The 21,691-nt window shown below is 42.4% G+C and overlaps 1 protein-coding gene across 4 annotated transcripts in view; it reads right to left on the bottom strand.

Annotated features, from left to right (window-relative positions):
• Nucleotides 1-21,691, bottom strand: part of ptgis (prostaglandin I2 (prostacyclin) synthase) — a 79,738-nt gene that overhangs the window by 9,912 nt on the left and 48,135 nt on the right. For all 4 annotated transcript variants that reach the window (XM_070896127.1, XM_070896126.1, XM_070896125.1 and 1 more), the window contains 3 exons: nt 11,396-11,539; nt 7,512-7,666; nt 7,115-7,296 (listed from right to left, as the gene is read on the bottom strand). In XM_070896127.1, the coding sequence (XP_070752228.1) occupies nt 7,115-7,296; nt 7,512-7,666; nt 11,396-11,539 (481 nt within the window). The remainder of the gene's footprint in view (nt 1-7,114; nt 7,297-7,511; nt 7,667-11,395; nt 11,540-21,691) is intronic.

Here is a 21,691-nt window from a genome sequence, read left to right on the forward strand (position 1 = left end):
TTCTGACCGCATCAAAGATCCCAGCGGTAAGTACTGCTTTCTGGCGCACCTGAATTTCGGCCCCCTCATGGGCAAAAATTAATTTGACAGGAATTTGACAGGGGTACAGTTGCATAGTGGTTATGTTACTGTACAAGTAATCCAGAGGCCTGGACTAATAATCCGGAGACGTGAGTTCAAATCCCTCCATGCAGCTGGGGGAATTTAAATTAAATTAATTAAATAAATCTGGAATTTAAAAAAAAGTTAGTATCAGTAATGGTGACTGGTTCACTAATGTCCTTGAGGGAAGGAAATCTGCTGCCCTTACCCAGTCTGGCCTATATGTGACTCCAGACCCACAGCAATGTTGTTGACTCTTAATTGCCCCGTGAACGTATAAATAATTTGCTTTTATCATTTTACAAAGATAGTCACTGTCTATATATGTTAGCTTAACATGATTGACAGTGTTTAATTTTAGAGCTGATTTATCGTTCACTGATGAAACAAAACTATAAATTGATTCATACTTTCAGCTTCCTTTCATGGTTTGGTCTGTAATCATTAAAATGATATAAGTTGATGATCTCCAGTAGAGCACTATTGTTATAATCTATCTGCTGTCCCAACAAAGAAACATTTGGACTTACAAGCAAGGCAAATTGTAACATTTAGATTATATTTCTTAATATTCTATACATTTTTAAAAGATGCAAATCTTTATTAATTAAACTTGAGTGATATAATTTAATTTGGAATAAATACTGTTGAACAGCCATTTTGATTAAGAAATATCTTAGGAAACTGGTGACCTTGAATTGCATGCATTGTCATGGAAGTAATAGGTAGACTGGTTTCCAGTTACACCACTGGTGATGCACCATCTAATCAATCAGATCACTCAAAATGGCAACCCTGCTATTTGTCCTTGATTCCCACATTGTCACCGCACGAGGCAGGAAATCAGTCTTCCCCTCATTCTGAATATGCAGTTATTTGGTCTTTACAGTTTTAACTGAAATGACTATAGGTGGGAAGTTTCATTAAAATACTAAACCTATTTTGCCATAAATATCTCTCCTAGAGACTAGAAATATACAATTTAATCAAATTTACATGAAACTGCCAAATATGAAAATGTATTTAATGAAGTGCGCTCAAGTTAATTTCACTTACGGTTTGCCAATGGCAATAACACTTCAGACTGAGGAATATTAAAAGGGAGTCTAATTATCTGGACCCCATTTAATAATTAAACATTGTCCAAAGAATTATCATTAATTGTGGCATCCTTTTATATTTTCCTTTTTGTCCCATATTACTGACTTTACTGGGGATTGATATATAGGAGATATTGAGCCTAAGAGCTGAAATATTATCATTTACTGGGATATTTCTGTTATGACAACCAATGGGCAAAGATTTCTTCCATTCATAAAGAACATGGGGAAAATTTGTACAGGGTTTCTCCCAATCTCCCACCATAACTTTGGTGGAAATATGTGTCAACCCTAGAGAATCAAAATCAATTGCCGTTTTTAGTTATTTATGTCATTTTTATGAATGGGCAGCGGGGCAGGGTGGTGGGGGTGGGTGGGTCAGGGTGCGTGAATCCACCAATTCCAAGTAAATGTGTACATTTTGTTACAAATAGAAAACAGAGGAAATCTTCCCCACCCTGTGTGTGTAAACTCAACTCCTCAATGCGGGTTCAATACCATTCTCCATCAATGTCAACATGCACACTGTTTAAACAAAAAAAAATGTTCCTAAGAAGTAGGGAGAGAAAGTGAATGTTCCAGTTAATCAGTATGGGGAGAATTTCCATGGCTTTCTCTCAATCTCCCATTGTAACTTCAGTGGAAGATTGGTGGAAATCCTTGAGAAATGGCTACGGGGGGTGCGGGTGCTGATCTTCCGCTGACATAAACGGTAGTAGATTGGGAGAACAGCCGCAGAAATCCTAGCCATATAGAGAAAGAAAGAACTTGCATTTATATAATGCAATTTGCAATGCCCCAAATCACTTCACAGCCAATTAAGTAATTTTGAAATGAGTGTAGTTGCAGTTGTAATGTCGGGAAAGACAGCAGCAAGGCCTGACAGACAGCAAGGAAAAAATGACCAGCTAATCTGTTTTTAGTGATGTTAGTTGAGGGATAAATATTAGCCAAAACAACTCTCCTACTCTTATTTCAAATAATGCTTTGAGATATTTTATATTCACCCGAGAAGAGTGGCAGAGGCTCCATCTAATGTTTCATCTGAAAGACAGGACCTTTAACAGTACAGCACTTCGTCAGCACAGCACTGAAGTGTCAGGTTAGATTATGTCCAAGGCTAATACCTGATAAGTGTTAGAAATGAATGGTATCAGGAAGGTGTGGGCTCTAGGAAATAAAAGTGCTTATTAATAGAATGGACATCAACAGGTGTAAATAAGTTGAAGCTGCTGTACATGCACAGGTTAAGGAACAATTATAGCTGCTCAATAGAATCAGTAGGAGTAATGCATGTTGTCAGTTTACCCATGAATCAGGAATCTTGCAGTGACACAAATTAAGAAACTATCACCCCCATCAACATCCTCTGCAACGATACAGAGGTACTGTCGCCCATGACAGTTTGTCGTCGATGTAACTGTGCACACACAGCCAGAGAGTAAAGAGAAAATTATTATTTTTTTAAACCTGGCTGGTTTTCATTTTTACTAAAACTGAATACTTACAATTTCTAAAAGGATATTTTCTGCAGATACTTAGAAAATGTATTGGGTATCTAACATTTTAAAAAAATCAATAAATTGTGTCCTTGGATTTTATATTTTTATCCTTTGTGTGTTAGAATAGAAACCATTCAAATCACTAAAAAAAACTTATACCCAGAGGAAATGTGAATACTTAATGCTGACAATAAGAGACAAACTGTCATGTACAATATCTGGTAGCAACTGAGTGTTTCATCTTCTGAGAATACAGCACCATGGTCAAGGACACACATCTATTCCACAAGACTTTAAAGCTTCACCTAGTGGTTATGAGGCAGTACTGCAAATATAGAGGCAAGTTCTTCAATTTTCTTACATTGAACGAGGCAGAGGATGAATCAGACACTGCTATTTTTTCTCCCAAGTGATCAGATCATGACAAAAATAACTTTTTAATAATATACCGCTCAAGGGCAAATAATAGCACTTTTCACAGCATGAGTGACGAGCCAAGAATGACTTGCATTAAGATAACCACTTACTGCATCTCTCAGACATATCCCCAGAACTTCACACAATGTATTACTTTGAAGTGCAGTGACTCGTTATAGAAGCCAACAGCCTTGTCCTTTTAGAAACAACAAGAGCCCACAAACAGCAGTGAGATGAATGGCCAGTTAGTCTGTTTTTATTTGGTGTTATTGATTGGAGGAGAAATGTTGGCCAGGATACAAAATAGAGCTTCTTGCTCTTCTCAGCCAAAAAAGATGATTGTGATTCTTGAAATCAATTAGCAAACCCAGCTGCTCTGGGAACTCAGTAATACAACATCGTTTCCTGTACCTGTAGCTTGCTCGGAATAACAAACTAAAAAGGTTGCGTGTTTACTTAAGCTTTAACACCTCGCCTTTTATTTTGCACCCATCTGGCTCCTGGTTGCTAAGAGCTATTGTTATTTTAGTACTGCTCTTCCACATAATTTTTTCTGCAGCCGCTTCTATTACATGACAATTTAATTGCTGATGTTGCTAATTTGAATTCCAAAAATCAGGTTCTAATTGCTGCTAAATGTTAGAGAGACAAGGGAGTGAATATTTTATATCCTAAAATATGTTAACACAGAATTAATAAGCTAACATTGGGAGGCGAGGCTCCCAGTGCAGAACCTTGCTTGTTAGGACCGTGGATTCGAAGATTGGATGTGCAATTGGCCAATTGGGAGTGCTGTGAGTTGGACATTGATCCGTGATCTGGGTGAGTGAGGCACTAAACTGGTAGCCTTGCCTCACAACATTTACCTTATTGCTTAATGCTTATTGCTAAATGCTCATTGGTAGTTTAAAAATTGTGCATATCAATGTAAATAAGATAGAATTACCAGCAGCAAGAGATTAATTTTTTTTATGAAAGCTCTCAAAAAGGATAATGCTCTATTACAGGGAAATAGAAAGGTTTTGTGGAATATTGATTTGCCAATAATGACAAGTCGGGCTATGCTTTCAAATGTTAACCGTGGCTCAGTGGTAGTACTCTCAACTCTGAGTCAGAGGGTTTTGGGTTTAAGCCACACTCCAGGGACTTACGTATATAATCTAGGCTGACACTTCAGTGTTCCAGACTATCCTCAGAGATGTCACTGTGCAGGAAACCACAAGGAAATAGCCATGTTCGATGATGTATTGGTACAGTGTTTTACTGCACTGTGTATCTGTTCCAAGTTTTCAATGATTGCTTTTCAATGTAAGCCAAAATGCAAAGTCTTTCAAAAGGCATAATGAAAATGTAGAAGACCAGATTCCCACTGCATTACATAATTTTATGCAATATCACTTTAAAATATAAAATATTGCACAATATCTTTGTGTGGAATTGCAGGTAATCTTTAATGGACACATCTCAATGCCTTTGACCGAAGTATTCTATTCTCTCTTATTATTTGTGTCTAAAATAGCCATGAAATGGTAGAATGATAGGAGGGAAATCTTTAAAGACAAAAATGGTTTGGGATCATTTTACAATATAGGGGAATAACATCGCAGTACAATGTAACAGGATCTAGTAATTTCATGCAATCCATGTTTAAAATAGCACTGGCTCCAGTCTAATCTGTGCTCTCCTGAGCCGAACATGCTGCCAAGGAACTACTCACAATATTTCACAAGGTCTTTTTAGTGTGCCAGGAAATAGTAGGACACTCCAGCAACCTGTAAAACGACATCACTTCTAATGCAGTTGAATATCAGAAAACTGTGTTTAGGGATAAGCATGATGATCAGTTCAGAGACTGAGGTCGGGATATTGCTAACCTCGGCAAGTTGTCAACTCTACGGGGTCCTACCTGGATCACCATGGAGCAAGGGTGCCATGCCACCCACTCAAGCAGAATGCCGGGCTGACAGTTCGTGGCATGGACCCCACATTCAAAGCGCCAATGTCATCATCACTGGCGCAGCGGAGTAACGGAATTTAGCGGGAGTCGTTAGCGGCACCACACCTGGGCGAAAAGTCATTTGCGTCCCGTTACCTCCCCCTGGGGGTACTAATTGGAGGCGCAACAACCTGAATTTCTCCCCCTTTGTGTTCTTGGACAGATTTGTGTGCACCTTTGGAAGTGGCTTCATGAGGCAATGAATGGTAAGACATAAAGGTACCCCCGCAATGGTGATGAGTGTGAAAGGAATGGCTTGGCCATTGTAGGGATGCTTTATGGTGTTGGTGTGGGACGATACCAACCTGGAGCATCATGTAGCAGCATCAAGTGCAATAAATCTAGCCATGGTGAGGCCATCCCTGGCCTCCTGGGCAGCAATGTGCTTGGGTACTGATGCTCTCTGTCCTGTGCAGCATCAGGTGATTGCGAAAAAGGTTGGTGTTGTTGGTGCTGCTGGTGCTGGTGTTGGGGATGATTGTGGTTGGAATCTGAGGATCAAGGTGAGAGTGTATAAAGGACACCCATGTTGATGGAGTAGATGGCAGGAGATGTAGAAATGACAGAAGCATTCTGTCAATGGTGAAAGAGTTCTTCCAATGAGGTGTTACTGGATGGAGAGTGGATGGAGAGTGGAAAGTGAAAAGCCTGCAGAATCTGTGCTGGAAATGGACAGAGATACAGCTTGTGGCTGAGAAAAGTGATGATCTCTCAGATGGGAGCTTTTGCTGAACATTTGAATCTGTCAAGTAATCAGCTGGAGCAATAGCCACTGAACTCCCACCTCAGGTTGACAGCCGTGGTCCCCGAACAGCGTAGTTCCCATGGCCGTGAAGTTAATGTGAAAAGGTAAGTTAAAAAAGCCTGTTGATAATCTGTCAACTAGATATCAATGAGATTAATTAGGTTCCCCGCCAGTGCCTGCCGAGTCTGTTCAGCGCTAACAGACCTGACATTGGGAAAGGCAGGTTGACAGTGATCTGCCATGATGTTCAGCTCATTCACATGTTGTCTGGGTTTTAGGAGATATAATATAAACAAAATGACTGATTTCTATTTTCCAAGATGCAAGTTTCGATGTTCTAAAGCACGCTAGACACCAAGGGATATAATATCTGATCATCAGTCATGGCTAAATGCAGTCCTATGACATTCCTCTCTGCGTTGTTTTCAGACAGGTGCTAACCCATAAGAACATAAGAAATAGGAACAGGAGTAGGCCATTTGGCCCCTCGAGTCTGCTCCACCATTCAATAAGATCATGGCTGATCTGATCATGGGCTCAGCTCCACTTCCCTGCCCGCTCCCCATAACCTTTTATTCCCTTATCGCTCAGAAATCTGTCTGTCTCCGCTTTAAATATGTTCAATGACCCAGCCTCCACAGCTCTCTGGGGCAGAGAATTCCACAGATTTACAACCCATTTAATATGAAGTGTTAATGCCTTTCTAAAATGACATATAGGAGAATGTAATGTCAATTAATTAAGCATTCATACATGAACTTTACTAATTAAAAAATATTACCTAGAAAAGTCTTAAAATTGCATTTTTGAAACACATAAAAAGGTTAGACTGCTTAAATGGTACTTTACTAAATTTAGATGATCATCCATTAATAATTTATTTTAAAAGTGCACCCTTAGTATGTAACCTTAAAACACAGATTCATGAAAGTTTCAATCTATGTGCATTTAGGGCACAAAATACACTCAACAGAAAACAATTTCCTGTGTTGGATATAGCTGTCACATGGATACTAGACATAATGGTTTATCAATAAATTCATCTGTTGAAATATTAAGTGATGTAGATGTCTTACATAACTTAATATTTATCTTACATCACTTACATCATTAATGTAAAGATTTTAAAATGCTATTACGGCATATGGATAGGATGGAGATAGTCTGAGTGGATAAGCATAATATTCAAATCTAAGCGTAGGTTTATAGCAGTGAAAGAAGTTTCCTTCCACAGATCACAGGGACTCCTTACCTGTGTGGCCCACAGCTGCAGTACCATTGCACGGGCCTGCATGTCATTATGCAAGCCCAGATTCTGAAGGTGGCTGCTGTAGCTTTCAAGCCAGCTGCTTTTGTTCACTTTTGTATTTAGATTCTCCACAGACAACAACTGCCATAGGTGTTCCTTCACCAAGGCAGCCTCCTTCCTCTCACCTACCAAATAAAATGAATAATTTGTTAAATAACCTGCTGCAATTTTTAATAATTAAAGATGATTTCAAAGTATGAAACTATTATGATGGTCAACAATTATAAGTGACCGTTTATTAGAACTGCAATTCTAATATAATTAGCTTCAAGTTATTTTTCCTTCAGCATCATTACACACTGGTTAATATGACACAGATGATTTACTAATGGTGACTCACCAGCAGATAGCATTGAGCGGGCTAGTTTCATCAAGAGCTGGTCTAGTCTCCTGTATACATTATAGAGTTCTGCTGAATGAATTGCGTCTTTAATTTTTGATGTTTGCTCATTATTTTGTGCAGCTTCATTTCCATACAGCGTAAGATATCCTGCCCTAATTAAATAAGAAAAAGAACATTACACATGCTGGTCTTAATTTCAGGTGCTGATTGTCGACAAGAAAATTAATCTTCTTTCCTAAATGATTTAAAATCTGCTTTGGAATCAATCATGGACGTTTCATTTTCAAATGACATTGCTCACATGTAATAATCATAAGGTCATTTATTTCCTATTATTCATAAATCCAAGTACATCTTCACAGCCTACAATGCAAGGATATATTTTCTGATTGTTTCACTAGTGGTGACAAACAGTTGAAAATTGGGCAGAAAACCCAATCCACCGTGGGCTACGATTGGAGTTCAGGAGGAGTCGAGTGCCACAAGTTGGCGAATGAAGCTCTGGCTGAAAAGGAGCAGAAGGTTTATTACAATCTTAAACTCATTGGTAATGATATTTAGATATGATTGCCAATGATTTTCACTGCATTAATCTGATTTATATAAAGCAGGCCTTTTGGGAGTGTCATTCAAGACTGACAGGGTGTCAACATTTAAAAGGAGCTCTGTAATTTTGGACAACAGTAATTTCGAAGGCTGCAATGTGAAACTGCCAGTTTAGTGGAGATTTATAGGACAAGAATTATCGTTGCACTAATTGTACTATATTATTTTTCTAGATACTCATACAACAGTTTTGGCTGAGATATTTTTAGTTATATCACCTATAATTTACAGCTTGGGCCTGCAATGGGAACCCCACTATTTCTGTATTATTTGAAGGAAGAAAAGGAGGAAAAGAGGGATGTCAGAAATGTGAGATTACACTGGAGACAGACTGTCTGTTCCCCTTGGTATGTTTGAAGAAAACAGTCTTCATGGTTATGCTTCATTTGAGAGGCAGTGACAGCAGTGGGATCGCTTGGAAACTGACCTCCAGTCAATCTCCATCACAGAGAGAACACTGTGAGTGGCTGTCAAGGTCATCACAGCGCTGAACTTTTATTTTTCATTTTAGGGCAGTTCATAGTGCTTCTTGAGCACAAAAAAGAATGGCTGCTAAAAGATCAAGATTACTTTCTAGACCCTTGGCTCATTATACCTCTGAAAAAGCCATGAACAGCAGCAGAGCACAATTACATTGAGACCCATATAGCTACTATGCTACTAATAGCATCAGCTGTGGCTCAGTGGGTACCACACTTGCCTCTGAGTCAGAAGGTTGTGGATTCAAGTCCCATTCCAGGAACTTGAGCACATAAATCTAGGCTGACACTCCAGTGCAGTGCTGAGGCAGTGCTGCACTGTCGGAGGTGCCGTCTTTTGGATGAGACATGAAAACGAGGCCCTGTCTGCTCTCAAGGTGGATGTAAAAGATCTCATGGCACTATTTTGAAGAAGAGCAGGGGAGTTATCCCCCGTATCCTGGCCAATATTTATCCCTAAATCAATATAACAAAAAAATGGATTATCTGGTCATTATCACATGGCTGTTTGTGGGAGCTTGCTGTGTGCGAATTGGTTGTCGCGTTTCTCACATTACAACAGTGGCTACACTTCAAAAGTACTTCATTGGCTGTAAAGCGCTTTGAGAAGACCGGTAGTTGTGAAAGGCACTATATAAATGCAAGTTTTTATTTCTTTTCATCATTGAATACGTGACAGGCATTGTGAAGAATATGTAATAAAGCTCTAAGTTTATTGTTCTCTGCTACATGCTGCAAAATGTTGTTCTCCAATGAAACATAACCATGGAGGAGGAAGACAACAGGTGTCCCTTTAATGCTACAGTGTAATTGCTACATATGCTTGATTTTCATGTTCTAGTCAGTTACAGGTCAGACTAGCTTTTTAAAAGTATTTAATGTCACGGCTAATTTTTAAGTAAAGACTGTGGAAAGTAAGCTAAATTGTTTTGTTGGTCAGAAGATTTTGCAAATTAGTTTCAGGTGTATGACTGAAGCAGGCAGCATTAAATAACCATCTCCTTTCTTTTGCTTTGTTACATCTGCAACAATGTGTGACATCTCAAGTGTGACATCTCGAGTGTGATATCTCGAGTGTGATATTGGCATGTGCTGATATACCATTTTTAATATTTTATACTTGTGGATCATCTGTAATGTTGCTCATATTGGGCCCAATTTTGGCCATGACTTGCATCAATTTTTTTCGAGTAAGTTGGTTTTTCTGACATAAGTTAAAAAAAACCATTTTCTCCAATAAACTTGCTCCAGAGTAACTTAGGTACAAATTTTTTTTTGTTCAGTTTTCTTTTTCAAGGGGGGGCATTCCCAGACACTTACGCCAGTTTTGGCCATTTATGCCACTTTGGCCAGCTAACACTTACACCAAATCGACTTATGTCAGCGTATGTGGCCAGCTCTGAAAAACGTTTCGGGCAGTTAAGAAATCGGCGCAGGTAAGTAAGTAAGGACCTGCACCCAAGCACCAAGCAGCAAACATTCCAAATAAAAGTTAAAAAAACTAAAGAAAAATAATGAACTCAGATAAACAATTGATTAACAGTTAAATATTTGAAGTAAATTCTACCTTGGGCCAGGGAAGGCAGCGGGCCGGCCTGTACGGGAGGCTATTCGGCGTGGGATAGGGACGGCCGGCAAAGACGCAGTGGGAGGCTGGGAGTGGGGGGGGGAGGGAAGGGAGGGAGAGGAAAGGCTGGGCCCAGTGGCATCAGGGGACGGCATCGGGAGGGGGGGGAGGGAGAGGAAAGGCTGGGCTCGGTGGCATCGGGAGGGAAGGAGAGAAAAGACAGGGCTCGACGGCATCGGGAGGGAGGGAGAGGAAAGGCTGGGCTCAGCGGCATCTCGGGTAGGGTTCTGGCAGCCTGGGCTGCACTCAGACGCGGGCGACCATTTGGCCACGGCTCGGGCCAGCGAACATCGGGTCCTGCTGACAGCTTGCAGGACGTGCTGGGAGGGCGGGAAGCATGCGTGCAGACTCCACTGCGCATGCGACAGTTGCCAGCAGTGTTTTCAGTGCAGGGCTGTAGCTCCGCCCCCCCCCCCCACTCCACCACGGACGCCGCGCCAGGACCCGGGACACTCGGCAGAGGGGCCAGGATACTAAGAAAGTTTTTGGCGCCCTTTCCAGCGCACAAAGTCCGCGCATAAAGGGTCAGTGCGCCAAAATAACGGGTTGAATAAAATTGGGCCCATTAAATTGGATAATGTGCTTTTCTTTAACAGCACGAGTGCAACGCATTATTTTGATGCTAAGCTGGTGCTGTGTTGTTTGGTCAGGGAACTTTACAGTATTTAATTGGCTGTAGAGCACTTTGGGATGTCCTAAGTTCATGTAAAGCGCTATATAAATGCAAGTTTTTTCTTTCCCAGCATAGACCTATTTTGAATGTGGGATAGAGCTGGTCTGTATGACTCACGTGGTGCCAGTCATAATTAATTAAATGGAACTTTTAAAAGTTCTATTGATTCAGCCTGATTCTAAGCTGAGACACTAGTCTCAATACCACATCAGCTAGTGCATTTTACTGGTATCTTTACACCTCTACGTCCTGCTTAGTTTCTAAATACTATAATATCAGCACATTGGTAGTCACTGCTAAACAATAAAGTGTCCTACAAAGTACTTATCTCAGATGACAAAACTTTTTCAAAGTCTAGTCTAATTTATACCTGCAATTACTTCTCTCTCCCTGCTAGAAATCATTTTGATATTGTAAAATGGCTCACACAACAAGCTCATACTGTGGAGTTCAGAGTAAAATTCATATAAGCACAGAAACCTCATTAAAACACTACCTGAACATAGCATCATAACAAAAGTTGAATAACCCTTCTTCCTTCCAGGCATTCTTTGCTCCATTTTCATCAGTCAGTAAAATTGTTTTAAGATTAGACAGAATTGCCTGCGTCAGTGAAGAAAGGTTCTTCCCTTGGAGTTGCCTGTGGTAAACAAAAAGAACCAGCATTAACATTTACAAAATGCTTTTACATTCATCATTTAAAGATTCCAGGTCAAGCATTAACTCAATAAATAAATAATAATTTTCCAAGGCTATAATAACTCTTAAATGTGTTATAATTGAACTCTTTTGTTTGAAGGTCTGATTTTAAAAACCATGGGCTCAATATTCCCCAATGCCGTTTTGTGGTGTATTTCAAGAATTACGGCCCGTTATTTTGAGCCCTGACTACTCCAAAAAAATAACTGCAAGTTTCCCCATTCTAATATTAAAAATTGGCGCTGGGTAGCCTGTCCTTTAGCTTCGGGGAGGGGCGGGGGGGGGGAGCCTAATGTCTGCGCCGAAAAAAGGATGCCCCCCCTTCTGCGCATGTGCAAAAAAAAAGACGTATTTTACATGACTGCAATGGGCGCACATGCCCAGTGCACCTCCCAGTCTGAATTTGGCCATTTTTAAAGAGCCAGTTGTGTGTGACAACTTTAAGTGCTTTGTGAGAACTTTAAATCTCAGTGGAAAAATCGGAGCTGCAATATGCAATGTGGCTCAAGGTCCATGAATATCTCACAAGGGGAAATGGAGGCACTAGTTACTGTAATTGAGGGCAGATGGACATCAGCAAAGGTCACATAAAAGTTTCACCAAAAGAAAAGAAGAAACACTGGAACCAACCTGCACAAGATTACTGTGCAATGGTGACCACCCCGAGGTCTGGAGGTCAGTGTAAAAAGAAGTGGCAGGACCTTGGTCAAGTAGTTAGTTTAAGTAATATTTTCATTTATTCACTGTAATTGCAATTGTAAATATGACCATCTCCATGCCCCACCCAGCAGAAAGACACCCTCTCTAAAAATGTATATTTTCATCTTTGCAGAGGAAAGTGGCACACAACAAACGAGCGAGAACTTGAACAGGAGGAGGCCCGGCAAATCTGTACCCACTGACACCCTTGGAAGACAGGGGCGCTGCTTTGATGGGTCCTGCCTGGAGAAAAGCAACCACCACTGCACAAGCTGGGCCCACACTCGAGGGAGAAAGTAAGTCCTGCAAATTCCACAGTCTGGCTTTGCTAAAAGTCAAGTACTGCGTGGGCTAGCCATGCTTCGGTTCATGGGGATGTCTCCGTCAGCTACGCTTTGGTTGATGCAATGTGCTATCATTCATCGTGGTCTTCAAATCAGCCTACTGCCTGCGCTGTGTGAGCCTAACTCATGTCACACTGCCCCCTCCTCTGCTGCTAATATTTGTCTGTTCTGTTACATTTTACAGAACTTGAGGCCAACCCTGACGAGGCTGAAGCCGATGCAGAAGAAGATTCAGACGCGGTCGAGCCTGAAGGAGAATATCTTCCATTCCCACCTTCCAGACCAAGAGCACTGGGGTGAGGGGGAGGGGGAGGATGAAGCCCCCACTGTTGTACTCACTCTGGAGGAGGTGCAATTGCCGCCCATTGAGGTGCCAACCCCTTTCCTGAGTGGTACGAGTGTTGGAACATTCCATGGTTTGGCACAGTCTGAGGCAGCGAGTCCCAGTGGGGTGCAGCGAGCCACACCCAGGGTGAGGAGGGGAAAGGGAGCGTGCCAGTGCTCTCCTGAGGTGCAGGATGTAACAGATGTGGTTCAGATGATGGCATTGAGTGGGGAGAGCACTGACCTTATGCTATCAATCCTGGACACCATCAGTGGGGTGGATGATGAGGTTTCGGGACTGTCAGGAGAAGTAACAACACTCTCATGAGAAATGGGAACACTGTCCGGGCACATTAGGAATGGAATGTTGTAGGTAGTTGAGACGTTGTCGGGGCACATGAGGGAGGGAATGTCGGAGGTAGCTGCTGCAATAAGGGAACCTGCCGAGACCCCATGGCCATTGACGGAATCAACTGCCACTCCCACTCCAATCCCCAGACCAGCCTCTGAAGACACCCAAGCCAGGCCTTCCACATTAACGCCTGCCCACACCCCCCCATCAAGAAGTGCGCATTACCCGAGATGCTCGAAAGAATAAGCTTGGTACCAACCCGAGAAATGCTGTGCCACCGTCTGCGGGCAGGGGTGGAGTCACCAAGACCAAGCGCAGTGGCCAGTCTTAGAATAAGGTGGAGGAGACGTGGGTGCAGCCTTTCTTTGCTGCTGTTGTTGTTGTTATTGTTATTACTGTTGTAACTGTTCTCAAATTAAAAGATTTTTGTAAGTGATGTAACTTTACAAGTTCAAAAATTTGTAAGTGATCTTAAAGTTTGTAAGTGATCTTAACTGAAAACTTTAAAGTTGGATACAAGAATATTTTTATTAAAGTTAAGTTTACAAACAAGTGTTAAACTTTTGAATAAAATATATTTTAAATTATAACTGACTCATTTCTGTTATTTGTTCCATTATTAACACAACCTTTTGAAGTAAAGAAGAATCATTTCCATTATTTGTTCTATTAACACAACACTATGTTACGGAACAGGTCCAAACAGTAAACATGGTCCATGTAGAATAGTTGCTGCTGAGGCTTCAGGCAGCAAAGGGTTCACTGATGAGCTGCTGGTGCAAGTCTCGAGTAATCGTTAAAGGGGCACGATGGCCCGCCCTCCTCCGCCGTTGTGCTCTGGGTTCAGGTAGTTGCATGGCTTCCTCGTTCTCCTTCTCCTCCTTGTCATCCGCATGTTCCTCCTCATCATCAGCCACTCTCACCTCAGGTGGGTCTTCTACCAACAGCTGCTGCTGCCTCATGATGGCTAAGTTATGCAGCATCCAGCACACAACAGTGAACTGACCGACAATCTCAGGGGAGTATTGCAAGTAACCTCTGGAATGGTCCAGGCATTGAAAACGCTGCTTCAAGATGCCAAATGGTCCTCTCTATTATGTTGCGTGTTGCAATGTGTGACATGTTGTATTCCCAGTCAGCTTCCGTCCGGGTTACTCGTAGGGGTGTCATGAGCCAGGTGGCGAGGCCGAAACCTTTGTCTCCCAGCAACCAGCTCTGCCCTTCTAGCTGCTGCTGAAACATGGCAGATCTGGCGCTCTCGCGTAGGATGAACGCATCATGGGTGCTCCCAGGGTATCTCGCATCAACTGCCATGATGTGATGCATGCCGTCATACACGAGCTACACATTCACAGAGTGGAAGCCTTTTCTGTTCCTGTACAACTCGGAATCCTCCAAAGGTGCTCGCAAGGCAATATGGTAACAATCAATGCAGCCCTGTACCTTTGGGAAGCCAACAATCCTGGAGAAACCCACAGCCCTGTCACGCATTGCCTGGGCGGTCATGGGGAACTTTCTGTAGTCATTCCTCCAGGCATATAGTGCAGCAGTCACCTGCCGAATGCAGATATGTGTTGCATGTTGAGAAATGGTGCACACATCCCCAGTTGTGGCCTGGAATGATCCAGATGCAGAAAACCTTTACTTCAACTGACAAAGCAATCCTTCTGATGCTTCTATGGTGCAGGTCTGCTTTTATTAACTCACAGATCTCGGTTACAATTCCTTTGCAGAAACACAGCCTTCTCACACAGTCTGCATCACTCAGGTGCAGGTATGAACACCTGTCTCGATATAACCGATGTGGGTAAGGCCTCCTGTCCTACGTGCTCTGCGGTTCCTCATGCGATGATGTCGAATCAATCATCTCCTCTGCAGCACAATCATGCAGATGCCTTGCACGAGGAATGGCATTGTCAATATTGCCCCCATAATTTAATTGTAGCTTTGCAAGAAGCTCTAAACAGCAGGACAAAGCACTCTAACCTTCTTTCCTCTCTCTTCCCAAGGTCGGCGCCCTAGTATGGACCACACCCTGGTCTGCGCATTCACAATAGGCTTGCTTAGAACAGGAATCTAGGCATTCAATGAAGACATTTGGGGCAACAAAGTTTTATGCAATTCTTTAAGTACTACCCCACCACCGACCGAACATCGCCTCACCGAGCTCGAGGGTCGGCCGGCAGAATCGCAGCCTCACCCGGACACAGGAGCTTGGCATTGACCCCCTCCCCCCCTCCTCCGGGCTTTTTTTGAAGCTACTGTATAGCTGTATACCCTAAAGGTTCTCATTCCTTCAGTTCGGCTTCCACCCCACCCCACCCCACCCCCCGCCCTGGCTTCTTTTGAAGCCGAGCCCTGAGCCCATGTCCGGGCAAGGGAACGATTCTGCCGGCTGACCCTTGAGCCCGGTGAGGAGACATTCAGTGGTGGCGTGGTACTTTGAAAAAAATCTAAAATTAAAGGATTGCATTCGACTTTCATTTTCTCTCTTTTGACTTTGAACAAATTAAGCTTCATGGTGCATGTTCTTTGCCTTCCAAAATGTCACCTAAAAACAATGGCGTTTTTCTGCATGATTATTTAATGTGTCCTGGTTTTTCTTAAGTGCGCAGAAGGTTTTTTGGGAGTAGTCACATACGCCATCCTTGGAAAAATGTAAGTTGGCCAAACTTGCTTAAATGTGAAAAATTGGCGCAGACATCAGGTTACACACCCTACGATGCAAAGAAAACTAACCTAAAAAAATCTTAACTAACTGAGTTACACTGGCGTAGAAACTTTTGGGAAATTGGGAGATTTCAATTTACACCAAAAAAAGGGCACACGCCAAAAAAACGGCGCAGTTAACTGCGGGAAATCGAGCCCCATAGATGTGAGGTTACAAGTGGCCAAGAGAAATTTTGATAAAGTGCTGTGGGCGCACCATTATTTTTCTTATAACCATTAGCCTTCTTGTAATCTTTATAAAGCAATATTTTCACTGATTAATACTTGCTTATAGGGATGCCATTACATAATTGTGGATTATTTTAAGGTGCTTTATGCTACAACTGTGGTTTTGCTTCACACTGATGCAGTTATCGTGGTGTAAGAGCAAAGTAGATTCAGATTCCCTGGGGAATAATCTCATCCCACTTCAGTTTTTTATTTATTTATTCATTCATGGGATGTGGGTGTCGCTGGCAAAGCTGAAACGTATTGCCCATCCCTAATTTTCCTTGAGAAGGCGGTGGTGAGCCTCCTTCTTGAACCACTGCAGTCCTTGTGCTGAAGGTACTCCCACAGTGCTGACTTTGTTATAGCGGTTTGGTACAACTGAGGTCAGTTAAGAGTCAATCACATTGTTGTGGGTCTGGAGTCACATATAGGCCAGACAGGGTAAGAATGGCAGATTTCCTTCCCTAAAGGACATTAGAGAACCAGATGGGTTTTTCCGACAATCCAGTAGTTTCATGGTCACCATTACTGATGGTGTATTCCAGATTTATTTAATTAACTGAATTTAAATTCCCCAGCTGCCATGATAGGATTTAAACTCTCATCTCTGGATCATTAGTCCAGGCTTCTGGATTACTTGTCTAGTAACATAACCACTATGCTACCGTACTCCTTACCACCCAATTTACACTATACATGTTTATCATTGGAGCAAAGCCAAAACTGCTTCAGAACTCAATCTTATCATTCTTTGGAGCAAATACTACTCTTTACCTCCCTAGTTATCTTGGCACTATAAAGGAGGTGAAAGCGATTGTTTTTAGTTATGGAGAACAAGCTTCACCATTTCACCAAAGTTCCACAACACCTTCCTGCCTCCTCTGGCCAGCAGTGGTAATTCTCTGAAAGCTGACCACTATTTTCAAGGGATCGACTACATTTGTGTGGTACTAAATAATTACCAGAATAAAATATGCAAGAAACTCAAAGCGAGCTGAAAATAGCTACCGATACCGCAAACATTTTAGTGGGACTGATAATAATATTTAGTTTATTCTTCTGCGAAATTTAAATCTGAAAATCAATGGCGAACAAAAGAAACACTTAATTACACAAGCTTTGCTTTGATTTGTCATTTTATACCTCCATGTTTCCTCATAGAAGATAATAATGTACTTTAATTGAATAATTCCTGTGCCCCAAGGAATGCCTGCTACGAATAAAACTCAGAAGCTTAATAAACTCAGTCTGAAGTAAACTAGATTGTCAAATGTCCCAAACGTACATTGGTTGGATTACAGAAGATTTACATATTTTGTTGTAATGTTATCTGCATAATTCTGGCAGCAAAAGGACAAGGAGATCTTAAACAGACATTTTGTAAATAACTTTAAAACAGGTATTGGTAACCAGATTGAACCAGATTTTCAAAGAAACAGTTGCCATGCAAAGTGAAGTGCAGCTGCCAGAGATGTTTTGATGGTTTTGAATTTACTGTTCACTGTAATCTTACTTTTTTTTAAAAAGTAGCTTCATGAGGAGCTAATATTCGGGGTAGAAGTGATCATTTCCTCTTTCTGTTCAAATTCTCAGGAATAGAACAAATCCCTTAATGTAATAGATGCATTTCTACACATCACATAGAATCATTGGCCCCGATAATAACCCAGAGGCGGGTTCTGGGTTATCGATGACACCCTGCTACTGTGGGAAGCCAGCCAGAGATGCAAACTCATTCAGACTAGTGTCATCACAGGCGAAGTTGAGATAATTGCCGGCCCTGGCAAACATCCTATCAGTGACCTGCCTAATGCATTTATGTGCAGCCGACTGGGAGATCCTCGATATGTCTCTGGGGACACCTTGGAACGATCTGGAGGCAAAAAAGTTGAGGACCATTGTCACTTTCCCAGCCACTGGTAATGCGTAGCCACCAGGTCCAGCAAGGAGCAGGCCTTCTAGAGACTGAAGATGTCTGCCACCACCTAAGGTGACAATCACAGCCTCCTGAAGCAGTGCTCTTCTAAGAGATCATGAAAGCTGAGCCTCTGTCTGTACACCCTGTTACGTGGGTAGTGCCTCCAGCGACCTCAACCTCCCTGCTGCTCTCATCTCTGCTGCTGGCCACCTGCAGGCCATTCTACAGCAGGCTGTTGCTGCTATTGATGGCTGCCTTGCTCCTCATCCGAGGTCCAATCTAAGGAAGCCATGGCATCACCCATCCTGATCTTGTGTCGCAATACCTCTAAAGTGCAAAAATTAGCTTTTCAACACAAGTACTCTCAACAAACCCTTTCCCACAGAGAGGTAAGAAAGCAGCTATGAGCACTGAGTATTTTTTGATGGTTGTATTTAATGAGCCCCATGAATTTCCACTCAGTATTCTCTCCCTTGTTTCAATGGTGAGTTTCAGGAAATTCGTGCATGTCATGTTAAATTTAAATCCCAGTGAAAATCTCATTCAGATTTCCTTATTTAAATATTATAAGCATTAACCCACCTCTCCGGAGGGGGTTACGCACATGTATCGAAACGCGCATGAGTTGGCGCATTGGAGCCAACTTCTGGATGTGCTGACATTGTCACCGATTTTAACAATGCTCCTGAACCCAAACCCAGATGGTCTTTACTGTTAAAGTGCAACACAATGTTTTTTTTTTACAAACAGTTTCCCTACCAATTGAAAGAAAGAAAGACTTGGATTTATATAGCGCCTTTCTGACTACCGGACGTCTCAAAGCACTTTACAGCCAACGAAGTACTTTTGGAGTGTAGTCACTTTTGTAATGTGGGAAATGCAACAGCCAACATGCGTACAGCAAGGTCCCACAAACAGCAATGTTATAATGACCAGGTAATCCGTTTTTTTGTTATATTAATTGAGGGATAAATATTGGCCAGGACACCGGGGATAACTCCCCTGCTCTTCTTCGAAATAGTGCCATGGGATCTTTTATGCCCACCTGAGAGAGCAGATGGAGCCACGGTTTAATGTCTCATCCAAAAAACGACACCTCCAACAGTGCAACACTCCCTCAGCATGACACAATTGAGAGGAAAATGCTGTAGGGATCTCACCAATGACAATAACACCACTATTGAATATCCACCTCATACTTTTGTGTTCTGGAACATAGAAACATAGAAAATAGGTGGAGGAGGAGGCCATTCGGCCCTTCGAGCCTGCACCACCATTCAATATGATCATGGCTGCGGTGAACTCTCTAGCTCTCAATACCAATTGTTCCTCTAGCTTGAGAAAAGTAACTTAAAATGACAAATTTGTGCTCTTTTGAACTTTCAGAGCATCTCTCCCGTCTTATTTTATGGATCAGTAATATGGAGAATCCCACATTCCTACACATTCTAGGTATTACTGTGAATTAAAGTTCACCCAGTAACATTTATGTCATAGATGCAGCTCTACAAAAGAGAGTTACATGGGAAGTATGAGTTACATTTGCAATGCAACTTTAGGACCGACACATCAAAATCAAGTAAGGGCCTTCAGGCAGATGACGAACATGGGAAACAGGAAATATGGCTGAATCTGTAGCTCACTTACTCCCTCATATGACTGGAGAAGGATAGTGAAGAGAAGTCTATCTGTGAAAGGGAAAAATGGCCTTGATGATAGATAATCACATTAAAGAAATAGTAACCTGGGCCAACAGAATGTTGTGCAGCCTCATTCACTGATCTTCCTGATAAATTTGTACATTTTAAAATCCCATCATTTTAGAAAATTGGGGCTCTATTTTCCTCTTTGACGATTTTTGGCGCCCAGGAGGATGTGCGGCTGATTTGTTTTAAATTTAAGCAGAACCCTACATATTATTTTTTGAATTATAACAATATAAACCAACACAACATTATGTACATTATCATATACATTATTTTTTGAATTAAAGCAATATAACCAAGACAACATTGTGTATGTACACTATTTTTTCACACTAACAGGTGCAAAAAATCAACACTGTCAGGCCGTTTAGCCTTCAGGCACCAAAGCGATCACGGATTAGCCGCTGTCACAAGTCTCTAGCTATGGCTATAGGTGTATGAGGCCGCCTCCTCTGCCGTCATCCTGCGGGTTGAGGTGGTGGCATGGGTTCATCCTCCTCCTCCTGCTGCTGGTCCTCGTCTTCCTGCTGCTGCTATTGCTGCTCCTCCTCCTCGTTGTCAGTCTTGTCCTCCTCCTCCTCCTCCTCGACCTCGTTGTCAGCTTCTTTGTCCTCCACTCCCGCCCCCTCCCCTCAGGAGGACCTTCAATGTCCAGTACTTGGCCCCTCATGATGGCTAAGTTATGCAGCATGCAGCACATGACAGTGAACGGACCGACATGGTGAGGGGCGTATTGCAGATAGCCTCCAGAGTGGTCCAGGCATTGGAAATGCTGCTTCAGTATGCCAATTGTCCACTCTATGATGCTCCATGTCATTATGTGCGACATGTTATACCGATGCTCTGGTTCAGTGCGGGGATTACGTAGGGGGGTCATAAGCCAGATGGCGAGCCCATACCCTTTGTCCTTGAGCAACCAGCTGTGCCCCTCTGGCAGCTCATGATACATGATAGATATAACACTCTCGTGTAGGATGAAAGCATCATGGATGCTACCTGGATATTTGGCATCCACTGCCATGATCCGATGCAGATCATCACAGACGAGCTGCACATTTATAGAATGGAAGCCCTTTCCTGTTCCGATAAACTTCAGAGTCATCTAAAGGTGCTCTCAAGGTAATGTGGGTACAGTCGATCGCACCCTGTACCTTTTGGAAGCCAGCAATTCTGGAGAATCCCACAGCCCTGTCTCACATTGCCTGCATGGTCATAGGGAAATTGATGAACTGGTCCCTTTTGGTATACAGTGCAGCAGTCACCTGTCGAATGAGCCAGAAGCATAGAAGGCAAGTGCTGCAATGACCTTCACTTCCACAGGTAAAACAGTCCTCCTGCCATTTCTTGGCTGTATGGCTGACCTGACTAGCTGGCAGATCTCGGTGATGACCTCCTTTCTAAATCGCAGCCTACGAATGCAGTCTGCCTCACTCAGGTGTAGGTATGAGCGCCTGTCCCTGTAGATTCGATCAGGGTATGGCCTCCTCACCATCAATGCCCGAGCAATCTGGTTTGTGCCATGACGGTGTCGTGGTACTATCCGTCGCCTCAATAAGCTATGCATGTAAACCAACCTTACTACATGAGGTATAGTAAGATTTGCACCCATAATTCTTATTCTTAACTTTGTTATTCTTGTTATTGTGAGACTTACTGAAGCGCAGCACACACAGACCTTTGCTGGGTAACGGCCTAGCAAAATGGACTGCACCCTGGTCTGCGCGCATGCGCAACACTAAGCTCTGTCGCACAGAGCTTAATGTTGCGCATGCACGACGCACAGAGATTTATGGCACTTTAATTATAGCTT

Source organism: Pristiophorus japonicus, chromosome 12, assembly GCF_044704955.1.
Source record: "Pristiophorus japonicus isolate sPriJap1 chromosome 12, sPriJap1.hap1, whole genome shotgun sequence".
Lineage (NCBI taxonomy): Eukaryota > Metazoa > Chordata > Chondrichthyes > Pristiophoridae > Pristiophorus > Pristiophorus japonicus.